We start from the raw sequence: 12,940 nt of genomic DNA, 5'->3' as shown, positions 1-12,940 counted from the left end.
ATTTCATCGAACACCTCATGTGCATGCATAGAAGGGTGGCAACAAGAGCATGGCATACACACCTCACTCAAAACACACAGGAGAGGGTGGGCGAGGCGAGGGTATATATAAGCATCTTTTTGGTCCCGGTTGGTGGCCAGAACCGAGACAGAAGACTAACCTTTAATCCCGGTTCCAGCCACCGACCAGGACTAAAGGTGTTGCGCCAGCAGCGAGGACCATTGGTTCCGGTTCGTGTCTGAAACCGGGACCAAAGGTGTCAGACAAACCGAGACCCTGGCCCGACCGGTGTCCTGACCTCATGAACCGAAACTAAAGTACAGATTGGTCCCCGTTAGTAATAGAACCGGGACTAAAGGTCTTTTGTCGGCCGGACCAAAGTCCTGTTTTTGTTTTTTACTAGTGCCTACTCGCCAACACCACCGTCAGCGAGCACTGCAACGGCCTCGTCCTACTCTCCGAAAATGGTGGTCAACCTCGCGACGCGGCGGTGCGTGCGGCTGCCGCCGCGGCCCTCGCGCGTCGGGATGGAGGATTTCTAATGATTGGGAGGAGAGTTTCTGGTGTTTGATCCCAGCGTCTCTCCTCACTACGAGGTGGTCTCGATCCCTCTCGTCCCATGGGAGGACAGGCTGGGCCGCATGTCCAGGGAATCGGAGTGGCCACCGTCGCCGTTCGTCCTGCCCGTCTACTCGTCGGAGACGAAACGGTGGGAGGAGAGGTCGTTCGTCCGGCAAGGAAACGCCGCGGGAACCATCGCCGACCTCCTGGAGGAGGACAGGCTAGGCCTGAAGCGCTACGGCGTCTACCTGCGCGGGGCGCTGTACGTACGTGCACATCCAAAACGATTTCTGCTGCAGGATATCGATGGCGGGCCATAAATACCGGGTGATCCGCCCTCCGCCGGGCATGGCCATGGAGGCGTCCGAGTATCCGGCGCTTTACCTGGGCAAGTCGGCGAACGAGGTCCGTTGCGCGCTGGTACAGGACGACGCATTCAGGTTGCTTCGGGTTTGGGGGCTTGACGAGTCGTGCGGGCGATGCGAGTGGGTGCTCAAGCATCGCGTCGACCTCGGGCAAGCGCTGGCGCGTAAGATGATGTATCGTCGAGAGGAAACTGGTGAGCGTTGGGTCCTGGATGATGTTAACAACGGCGGCGCCTCAGACGACGACGAAGAAGAATGATTTGAAGCAGTCGAGGCACTACGGTGATATTGCTGGCCATGCTGCAGGTGTAAATGCATCTTTTCCCTACACGCCTTGTGGGATGGGGGAGCTGTCGTAATATATTGTCGCCATAGGTGCCCCGCCGCCGGTCGCCGGGCGGCACTTGCCGTGGGGGGTATGAAGCAGAGGAGATGAGTGGGGACGGCTGCCGTAGCCTGAGCGCGCGCGCGGACGCCGGAGCAGCCCGCTGTACATGCTGAGCGCAGGATTTATTTTATTTTATTTTATTGCATTTCTTTGAAAAAGTTTTCAAGTTCATGAATAAGATTAGTGATGGCTAGTGTACATAAGATTAAGGCGACCACAAGCCTTGATGGGTAGTGACATGGAAATCGATGCATTTTGTTGTAGTTCCTCCTAAGATAAGAGTCTGGCTTGTTTTGTAATAGAAACTTATGGAACTTAACCAGTCTTAGTCAAGTATAATAACATGTAAGAAAGGAAAAAAAAATTGCACAGGTCTCATTGTAAGATCACACAAATAGCCGTCACAAAATGAAAAGGAGCAAAAAAGGAGGCACCTGAGAATGATGAGGTAGCACCTTAGGAAAGGCCATAAGGTAACACCAAGGCTTGATGGCTAGTAGTACATCGCATGAAATCAATACATTTTGTTGTAGTTCCTCCTAAGACAGAACCTTGGTTGTTTTGTAATACTCCCTCCGTTTTGAAAGATTTTATTATAAACTACATACACCTTAGAGTGTAGATTCATTCATTAAGATTTTATTATAAACTACATACACCTTAGAGTGTAGATTCATTCATTTTGCTCCATATGTAGTCCATAGTGAAATCTCTAAAAGATCTTATATTTAGAAACGGAGGGAGTAGAAACTTATTGATTATCAACATACGCATCCCTAAATAATGTTCAAAAAAGGATAACAGCTTTGTCTGATTTGTACCATACTTTGAACTGAAGCTCACCCAAAATAGTATATATGATGTATTTCTTCCCTGTGTGCATGTGTTGGTGCCAGAGTTTGACATTACAATTCACAGCTTGTTTCTATACAGTTCTTTTGGACAAGGAACTGGCTAATTTGAGGCATGAATAACGCCGCATCGCAAACTTATTCTCTACAATGACATCTTTAACCCCTGGGATTCAGTCAAAAAATAACAGGCAGGGTAACCTGGAACCAGCATGCCGACATGTCACTGCCTCCCTCATGGTACACTAGTCAGCCGCACCATCACCTCAAAAACCCGAACTCGGCAGGCAGCTTCTTGTGAAGGTCCAGTCAGCTTGTGCAAAAAAGCCCGAATTCGGTAGCTTCTTCAAAAGGTCTGGTCAGCTTGTGCAAAAACCCGGATTCTGTAGCCTCTGGTAAAGGTCTTGTCAGCTTGTGCTATTCAGCGTTTTCACTATGCACCGCTGCAGAAGAACTCCTCTGCTTTCTCAAAGAAGAAAGCCGGGATTTTCCTATGCAACATAAAAGCAGATGAAGCTTCCCCGGCCCTTTGCTTGATGGGCCCCCCATCATCACCAGCTCGTACTCCTCTGCCATCCTTTTGATTCTTGTTTCTATTTAACCTGATGGCCCCTGAAACGCCTTTTCCTAACACTGGCCGCACGCCTTTGCGGCTTGACCGTATCGACATGTCAGACAGTGAGTTTCTGATGTCCGGCGAGATATGACTGCTGTCACCGGAATTATTGGCTCCAGAACCATCCACAGCGACGGAATCTAAAGTGGCCAGTAATGACGCTCTGCAGGACCTAAGCAAAGTAACGATCATATCTGAGCTTATTTCTTGAAGTACCACACTTCTATTCTGATCACAGCCGTAGCAGACGGCAATGAGGGCAGTAGTTAAGATGGGCATCAACTCTGGGTCGCTGAAGAAAACAAAAGGCAGGTCGCACACCTGTTTCTCAACTCAGTCAGAAACTGCCAACAATCTCCAGAAATTAAGAAAAACATAGCTACATAAAATAACTGTTTACCTTATGAAGTATTGTGGGGCTCTTACCCCATCGAAGAACTGCTTGATTCCCGGGATGGAACAAAGAGAAGTAGCCGAGAAGCAGTATCGATTCTAGAAGCAGTAAACCAACCTGAAAAAAGGAGCACACTTATTATCCAAAAATGGTTGCCTAAGAATTTTCTCTTTGCACTGTGGTATAACTTTAGTACTGGACCCTTGCACCAGGTAACCAAAAGAGAGGGGAAAAGGAGCGATTGTAACACGTGAATGTTCCTTTCAAAATAATAATTATAAATTATCATGGCTGACCATCGAATAGAACTATCACTGTCAGTGCCAGAAATTCGCTTCATGCCCATATCGGTTTTTGTAGAATGGTTAGAAATGACAGCATCAACTCCAGCTATGTGGTCTCAACATAGCCAGTCAAGCCCCCAAACCCGAAGCAATGTCAAAACTCAGATGAAACTCCGGGTAAAGGAGGGTTGTGATAGGCTTGGCGAGCCAATGTCAAAACTCAGATGAAACTCAGAAGTCAGAAGAACATCATTGGGGCGTAACCCTCTTAGGGCCAGTTCTTTTGGTAGCTTTTTTGGGCTTCTAGAATAAGCTGCCCCCTACCCAGCTTATTCTAGAAGCCCAACTAAAAATATTTTTCTAGAAGCCTAGCAATCAAGACTTACTTAGTAGGCTTCTAAAAGAATATATTTGATTGGGCTTCTAGAATAAGCTGGGTACGGGGCAGCTTATTTCAGCTTATTCTAGAAGCTATGAAAAGAACTGGCCCTTAGCGACGCGCCATATCGGAACCCAAGTGTGGTGTGAAGTGGGCAAGTACAAGGAGATATGAGATATCACATAATTTATACTCTTTGCGGATGGTGTGGCGCTAGTTGATGATAGTCGGACGAGGGCTAATAGAAAGTTAGAGCTATGGAGACAAACTCTGGAATCGAAAGGTTTTAGGCTTAGTAGAACTAAAACTGAGTACATGAGGTGCGGTTTCAATACTACTAAGCACCAAGAGGTTAGCCTTCATGGACATGTGGTACCTCAGAAGGACACTTTTCGATATTTGGGGTCAATGTTGCAGAAGGATGGTGATATCAATGAAGATATGAGCCATCGAATCAAAGTCGGATTGATGAAGTGGCGCCAAGCTTCTGACGTTCTATGTGACAAGAGAATGCCATAAAAGCTAAAATAAAAGCTAAAAGGCGGGTTCTATAGGATGGCGATCCGACCCGCAATGTTGTATGGCGTTGAGTGTTAACCGACTAAAAGGTGACATGTTCACCAGTTGTGTGTGGTGGAGATGCACATGTTGAGATGGATGTGTGGCCACACAAGAAAGGATCAGGTCCGAAATGATAGTACACGTGATAGAGTTGATGTAGCACCGACTCAAGAGAAACTTGTCCAACATCATCTGAGATGGTTTGGGCATATACAACACAGGCCTCCAGAAGCTCCAGTACATAGCGGACGGTTAAAGCGTGCTAAAAATGTCAAGAGGGATCTGGGTAGACCAAACTTGGCACGGGAGGAGTCCGTTAAAAGAGATCTGAAGGACTGGCATATCACCAAAGAACTATCCATAGACGGGGTGTGTGGAAGGTAACTATCCATGTGCCAGAACCATCAGTTGGTTTCGAGATCTTATGGGTTTCAGCTCTAGCCTACCCCAGCTTGTTTGGGATTGAAGGCTTTGTTGTTAGAAATAAAAAGAGTGCACAAATATAGAATCTACTTTATTTTTCTACCCATTAGGAATAGCGGTCTCAACTTTATTATTCAAGTGCCAAAGCAATCAGCCGATCACAGCCTAATCAGTACAAGATAAGTAATAATGAACTCCAGATGCATTACTTGCTACCATCGCCCAATGAAGAAATTAGAAATGATCTACAAATTGAAAAAACATGAAACCTGAAAGCAAGTACTACAATGAGTGAAACAATCTACTTCAACACAAAGCGCTACTTCAAAAGCACCATAGATATGGCCCTCTAGGGACGGACATCCGAGAAAAAGAACCATAAATATATCACGCAAACTGCTGAGAATACATAGAAAATTTGCGTGTAAATGCAATAGCCTACAAATTACCTGATCATTTGGTACTCCCCATTTATTCATGCAATGGTTCAGAAGAAAACTGATCAAATGAAAGAATTCCATCTTCAGATCTGATCTAGCCTGAAAAAGTTCATAACCAGTAAGCATACAAACTACCATAGGTGGAAAAACAGATTATTAAAATCTTCAGGACTCCCATATTAAAATGTTGACAGTTTGCCAACAGCAAATTTTGCATGAGATCTTTAAGAATGACTAGTTGTCTGCTGGCACTCTAAATAGTTTAAGATTCTTTGTTGTGTGTCTTCCTAGACAGTTCAGAAATTCATCTATTCAGCGTCAAACGATGCATGAAAACCAAAAAACAAGAAGCCAATACCAATAATGCCCAGCCTTGGATACAACTGCTTACCAGCATACACTGCAGAAGAGTGATATCCAAGCATGCCACATTGTTCAAAACTTTCAATACACCAGTGGCTACTTCTTCAAAATTTGATGGAAGAATTGCTGAAGCCTGAAAAATTTAGCTATCATTTTCTAGCAAGAAGAAAGCTACAATAAATAAATGACCAACAAAATTATATCTATATGATGTCAGAAGGTCATTTTTTTCTCCTTACATGTTACTAAACTCTTTAAGAACAATAGTATGCCCGTGAAAAAAATGTATGGGCAATGCCCTTTTTGTTCATGAAACAAAAATGGGCACTACTTTGAAGCTGAGAAATTTAGTGCTATATATCAAAATGCATGAGTTCTACAAACATCCCAGTGCAATCTTGTAAAGCGACTCTTAAGGCCTACACCACAATTGAGTTTGAAGATAAAATAACTTTTCTCAGTAAAGCATTGCACCTTAAAACAAGCAGAAACACAAACCTGGTCAGATGACGATCTGTTGTTTGCCTGCAGCAACACAGCTGTCAACAGTGAAGGCAGACTAACCAGGCCTGTCTCGGCCATGGCAGAAAGTACAAGCACTGCAGGTTGTTTTAAGTTTATTTCATTGCCTTTTCCAGGACTACCATTTATTTCTGTACATATATTATTCATCTTTCTTCCTTCAAGGTGACCATCCACGGTACTATTTTCATTTCTCTGAGTGGAAACTTCGAAATGTTGATCTATTGTATCTCCCAAATTTGACGATTGTATTTCTGACACAGACCCTGAGTTATTCTGGACAGCAGAGAGGTCTAACAGGCCTTTTCTAGTTTCATCCAATGATCTTATATCTCCTAGAGCAGAACCTTCGTGTTGTTTGGCGGGCTTGTTTTCTTCAACCACTTCACTAAACCCACAGTCACCACATTTCGAAATATCACAAGTGTTAGATGGTAATTTGGCATCTCCAGACTCATCCGGTGCCATCAGTTGGTTGCCAACTCGTATGTCTAGTGAATTAAGATACTCACATTCATGAGCTAGGTTACCAGCTAGAGTTCTGCATTTGCAGGACTCCCAATCAATGGCAGAAAAGTTCCCTGGTTTGGATGTTAAGACAGTCAGAAGGTTGAGACCAAATAGTATGGATGATGGGAGTGGGGACCCTTCCACCTGGGGCCTATCATAAAGGGCAAAAAGATCTCGCAGACGGTGAATTGTTTGATAAGCTACAATCAGTTCTATCAGACCCTCCTGCATTTTGAGTTGTTCGTCGTCAACATATAAGTGACCAACAATGACGGTTACAGTCCATAAAAAACCATCTAAAACTTCACCAACTGTCTCCATGTTCTCTGTAGTTTTACTTAACGGAAGATTCAAACTTCCAGAGTTTGATGCTGCCACCTTAATGTAATTCTCTAGTGATGCAGATAGCATGGGAATAATCGGAGGTAAAAGATTTTGTACTAGAAAATAAGTTCGATTAGCTGGGAGTGAGAGTAACACTCTAAGCAGGCGCAAAAGGTAAACAGTGACTTCACAAGCTACTGGTCTTGAAGTGTGTGAGGCCAGTAAAGCAGACGCAATGAAATCAAGCAAACCAACTTGTCTAGTAGCATGCAGCTCGAGATCCTTTCCTTCTAAGAACTGTTAAAAAATAAACAGAAAGGGCTATCAGTAACCATCGTTGCTATCATAGTATGGCACAATATGTAATGTAATCAATAAGAAGTACCTTCGTCATGTCTCCAACAATCAAACCAATACTCGCTGCACCTTCTTTTCTAGCTTGACGATGTCTTTGCAGGTCCTGAAGCCATCTACTTAACTTACCTTTGGCAGCTCCTAGAGCAGCCCTATGTGCAATTCCTGTGTTTTCACCTATGGTTGGTTCAACAAATTCATGCTTGAGAGCCATTAATCTCTGACGAATCTTCTTAATCTTTCGTTTCATCTGTGTGGCATTGGATGTTTTAACCATAGACTCTGCAGTGCTGGCATTGCCTACTATCTGTGAATCTTCGCCACTATTAGCTGACGTAGAACGGTTTAGGCTATCTTTACTTGGGAAGCGGCGCTGAAAAGGTGAAGACTGATCCCTAAAATCCATTGAAGCTCTCTCACGTATTTGTTCAAGGTAAAACTTCCGGCGCTGCTCACTTTCACGGAGCTTTTCAGCTAGTTTTTGTGCTAAAAGTTCAGCTTCCTCTTGTTGCACTTTAGCTCTTATCTCTTTTCTTCGTTGTTGCTCTGCGCTCTTCGCTTCTCGTGCAGCACTAGATGCTTTGCGCTCTTCTTCTCTTCTGACTATAGCTTCTTCTTTCTTACGCTGTATTTCAGCAAGGCGCTGCATTTTCTCAGCTTCAAGGAACTTTCTTCGTTCCAACACAGCCTCTTCCCTTGCAGTGTCCTCCTTCTGCTTTGTTTTGATCACCTGTAGCTTTTCAGCTCTCCGCATCTCAGAATCATGAAGTTTCTGCCTCAGCAAGAATTTCTTAGTTTCATCATTCAGTGATGTAATAAAGCGAACCTCACTGACCTTAGTGCTCTCATCACCAGCTCTTTTCGCAACCTGGGCTAAATACGCTTCATGACGAGATTCACCACGTTGATGGCGTGCATTCATTACTTCTCGCAGTTTTGAGCTGCGCACAGCCTGCAATTCATTTACACGACTTAACTTTTCAGTGGTACGTTGTAATCTCTGAACTCTCTCACTTTCTAGTTGACTCCTGATCCGCAAAGCTCGTGCATGCTTTTCTTCTGCTTCTCTTTTCGTATCGAAAGCACTTCTTTTCTTCTTTTCGGGAGACATTAACTTGTCATGTAGAACACGTCCACGTTCTGTTACTTTTCTGCCAACACCAGGAGAATGAGAGGCACGGGAACTCCGAACAGGAGATTTTAGTATATCTTCCCAGTTTCTTTTTTCCTTCCAGGCATCCATTGATTTCCACTGTGCTGTATTTTGCTTCTCCTTTTCAAGATGGGTCGTGCTCCTTTTCACAATATCTGTTGACTTTTTGTTCTCTGTCATTACCCTATCCTTAGAAGTGTGTTTAGCTATCTCAGATATTGGTTCTAGTGCCCCTCTTCTACTCCTTTGTGGGAATGATCTACCTGACTTAAATGCCTCCTTACTTTGTCTCTCTTCAGTAACTTCTTTCTCATTATCATCAGAAAGTTTCACCTGACTCTCCACTTTCAAACTGATATTCCCAACTGTTGCTGATGCTGTAGTCAGCTTTGCTGAAATACCTGAAACTTCCCCAGAAGAGCTAGATGCAAAGCTCTCTCCAGTTATACCAGCCTGCTTGCGTGCCAGTTCGAACTGAATCCTCTGGAAGGCCTCTAGAGATGAAGACAATATCTCTTGCCTGTGTGGTGAACTTGTCATCCGTCTGACCTGCATACATGATATTTCAGAAAATGTCTCTTCAGCCTCTTCAGCCTTCACAACTGTTCATATTATTCCAACAGCAAAATATATACAAGAAATCTACAGAACACACGGTCCACATTCACCAAGACATCATATACCACATTTTTTAAGGATAAACATATACCACGCTTAACATGACCAACAAGAACTTTTAGCATTCAACATAGTAGACCTGCGTTCTAGGAGAAGTACCCAATTCATCAGAGTGCTAAAAAACTATCATAAAGAGATAAGAATGGTAAGAAACAACCATATACGCATATTTCTAAGTTCCGCAGACAAAATGAACAGGTGTAATATGAAAATGAACCACATGAAGGTAATCTTTGTGGAATGGTGAGAACACAGACCTCCCAAGACAATGCATGAGGTCTTCGATGATCGGCTTTCACAGCCATTGGCATCCCTTCCTTTGGTAAGCTAGGAGACTTCTTCGTGTTATCAAAATGTTCTGCCCTGGACTTTAGTTCTTGAAAATCAGATATAGCTTCGTCAAGAACAAGTATGGATTCATTAATTTGCTCCATGTCACATTCTAATTCACAGAGGAGGTACAGTTCATCCACAGCTCTATTCAGATTCTCAAAAAGAAAACACCAAAGCCTCTGCCTGAATCTTTCTTTGCTCTCAGCAGTTTCACCACCAAGATCTACAGAAACCGTTGTGTGGTTACAAAGTAATGATTGGCTTTCTATGGATGCAACCGAGGAAGATGTAACTGGAAGTTCAAGATCATTATTTGAGGACAGGGAGACAGAGTCAGCTAAGGTAGTTGAACCACTAACAACTACAAGACTATCTTGTATTTCACATATATCCAATGGATTTCTTTTACATTCAGTGGGTGCCTCCACTGCATGAATCAGAGATGTATCAGAATTTCTTATAGAATTCATCTCATCTTCAAGTTTAGTTTCATCTTTTAATTCATTTCTGAACTGTGTAGCATCTTCATCATCCATGTACTTTGTAGAAGAGTTATTATCTCTGAAGGCATCTGAGGGTAATGCTAGACCTGGGACTTCATCAAAATTTCCAAACTTGACAGAAGAGTTGGGCAAAACGCCTACGAGCTCTGTCTTTGGAGAACCTTTGACATAATCAATATGTTCTACAGGTTTTGCAAGATCACTTGAACAGTTGGGGGATTCATGAGGCACCGAATGATCTGTGAGATCAACCATGCCAGTTTTCGGAGTATCATTTGTATCTTCAGCCAACTGCAGCTCTTCACATTTTTGCACTACATGCTCTAAAGCTGAAACACTGAATCCATTCTTCAGGTTACAAGCGCCTACATCAACACATTCCTCATGATGAACTTTAGTTGTTTCTGTACTATTCAGTTCATCAACGGCAAGATTATCATTTGTGCTTTGATGTGGGTGCTGTAGCTTGCCATACCACCTTGAACTGCCACTACTGTAGTTGGCCTGAGACCGTGATGAAGAGTTTGGAGTTTTATTGATGGAACCTCCTGGAGACCTCTGCAATGTGAATTTCGAGCTGGATCGATGTTTCTGTTAAAAGAAATTATAGCGAGTTAACAGCATCACAGCACCAGCACTAAGAGTGAAAACATAATAGGAGATAAACACACACACACAACAAAAATCTATTGTGGTGCCATCTTGACAGCCTTGAAGCATCTTAGATGAATCAAACTTGCCACATAGCCCACTCAGGCCTTAATCAATATGGTGATATTTAGAAGATATGGTGTACAATTTCAATCATTTTATGGAATTAAACCCGAGCAGAGCTGGTCAAGTACAGGAACCACTTACCTTTTTCACTTCAAACCACCCTGATCCCAGATCATCCCCATCTCCATGATCATTCTCCATAGCGGTGAACCAATCCTCAGTGGATCCTTACGGCATTCCTGCCCTTCAGACATAGATTCCACGGCAAATCCTTTGCGGCATTCCTGCTTAATTTGGGGGAAAAGAAGCTGATATCAGACCAATCGAATCAAACCGGCAGCCGCGACTGGAGCATCTATGACGGGAAAGGGGATATGGGTCTTTCGGGGGCGGATCTAGATGGTGTGCACCGCACCGACACACCCAGAAATTCTGGAGGTCAGTGGGGTTTAACTATTCACCAGATGGCAAAATGCTCCTACCTCGGCGAACAACGACGGAGATTGAGGACGGGGTCGGCACGGCAGGGGCGAGATGAGGTGGAACGGGAACGGCAATGGCGGCGGGGGGCAGGCGTCGGCGGCGACGCTACGGCACGGCGGCACCTCTAGGGCACTGAGACACTTTATTAGAGCCGCCTAGGTGACGTGCCTTCTGGTGCTCCGGGTCAGAGAGAGTACTGTACTACTCCTGCTGCAGCGGAGAAGATACAGCCGCAGGATGGAAAACAACGGACAGGATGGCATTTGGTGAGTTGGTGTGATGCCCAGTACATTAGTAAGAGGATATTTACGTTTGAGCCCCTAGTTTCCAAGTTTCCTCGGTTTTGCCACTATAAACTCAAGTGCTCTAGGCAACTCTAACCCACGACCCACATGGTCCGCTCGCGTCCGTTTAGGGTAAACAGACACAAACCACAGCCCAATGCACGAAAGCAAACGGATGAATATCCGTTTTCGGTCCGCTTTCGACCCATTTCTGGTCCAATTTTGGATCGCTTTTGCGGCCACGCGGGCATGCACGGACGGGCGCGACTCGTGCCCTTGTCCTCCTCTATCCCCCCGTCGGTCAAGATGGGAATGGGCCGGGTCGGCCCGCTGGGTCGCTAACCCGACCCAATTTGTCGAGGCCAATTGACCAGGTGGGTAGATGAATGTCCGTTTTCGATCCGCTTTCGACCCATTCCCGCCTTAATTTTGGGCTGGTTTTGCGGTCAAGCGGACATGCGCGGGCGGGCGCGACGCGTGCCCTTATCCTCTCGTGGCCCGTCCGTCGAGGACACACTCGTCCCTTTTTTTATTCCCCCCCCCAAACTCCGGTCACACACCCCGCCCACTCCCCTCTCGTCCCTCCTTGCATCAGCCGTCATTTATCTCGGTCATGTAGCTGTCAAGCACGATCGCGTGTCAACCACATTTCCTCCCCACCACGAGTTGTCCAACCTCCCCCCTCCTGTCCGCCTCAACGCAACCGATGGCCGGATTTGGAGCGGATCTCGTCGGATTTGAGCAAGGCAGGCCACTAGAGGTCGCATCATGCCATGGACTGACCGGGTACCGATTCGCACAGCCCCGGCAACACCCCAGGCCGCATGTAGGTACTCACACCGCCTCTAGCCACTCGGATCTATCTCGTCTCCGGTTCGCCAACAAATACACCAACGGGCGTCGTCCGAGCTCGGTGGTGGCCCAAATGCTCGTCGGTGCACCGATGTCGTTCATAAAGTGCGATGATTGTCCACTGAAGGTCGTGTGTCGCGTGTCTACAATGTCAGAACACCCCGGACGGGTGTTTGTCAAGTGCAAAATTGATGGGATATGTGCTAGTTTAGCTTCGGTTGTGATTTCGGATTCGGCTTGTTTTGCTTACACTCAAATATTTATTGTGTAGGATGGATGCAACTTTTGTTTTTGAGAAGAAGAATGCATCGATGTACTGATAGGACGCAATTCCATAGATGTTCGTGCACTTCTTGCTAGAGTAGAGGCTAGAGATGAGACTAGATGTGAGGAAGCAAAGTCTACTTCTTTAGACTCGAAGAATAAAGAAGCATTCAAGATCAAGACTCCGCAGATCAACAATGATTGCATCAAGAAGGCACTGATCCAACTTACGAGAGCAGTTATGGAAGTTGGATATATTTAAAATGTCTTCTTGTGGTTCTTATTTTCTTTGATCTTGTTATTCTAGCTAAGATTTGGTGAATATATTTCAATGTATC

General features: G+C 44.9%; 1 protein-coding gene across 3 annotated transcripts; it reads right to left on the bottom strand.

Annotated features, from left to right (window-relative positions):
- Positions 1-2,140: 2,140 nt before the first annotated feature.
- Positions 2,141-11,394, bottom strand: LOC123425437 (S phase cyclin A-associated protein in the endoplasmic reticulum-like). 3 transcript variants are annotated; one of them, XM_045109140.1, is made up of 9 exons: positions 11,202-11,381; positions 10,861-11,006; positions 9,424-10,593; positions 7,367-9,037; positions 6,124-7,278; positions 5,654-5,758; positions 5,272-5,361; positions 3,182-3,292; positions 2,141-3,102 (listed from the first exon to the last, which is right to left on the bottom strand). In XM_045109140.1, exons 2-9 carry the CDS (start codon positions 10,918-10,920, stop codon positions 2,599-2,601), a joined length of 4,866 nt encoding a protein of 1,621 aa, XP_044965075.1. In that variant the 5' UTR covers positions 10,921-11,006; positions 11,202-11,381; the 3' UTR covers positions 2,141-2,598. The 3 variants fall into 3 exon arrangements, 2 of the variants coding, with proteins under 2 accessions (XP_044965075.1, XP_044965074.1); XM_045109139.1 differs by having other exon boundaries at positions 10,861-11,003; XR_006621828.1 differs by lacking the exons at positions 2,141-3,102; positions 3,182-3,292 and having other exon boundaries at positions 5,654-5,751; positions 10,861-11,003; positions 11,202-11,394.
- Between the last annotated feature and the right edge of the window lie 1,546 nt (positions 11,395-12,940).

Source organism: Hordeum vulgare, chromosome 2H (assembly GCF_904849725.1).
Source record: "Hordeum vulgare subsp. vulgare chromosome 2H, MorexV3_pseudomolecules_assembly, whole genome shotgun sequence".
In the NCBI taxonomy this organism is placed as follows: domain Eukaryota; kingdom Viridiplantae; phylum Streptophyta; class Magnoliopsida; order Poales; family Poaceae; genus Hordeum; species Hordeum vulgare.
Note: the sequence above shows the minus strand (reverse complement) of the source record. Positions and strands in the feature narration are given on the sequence as shown.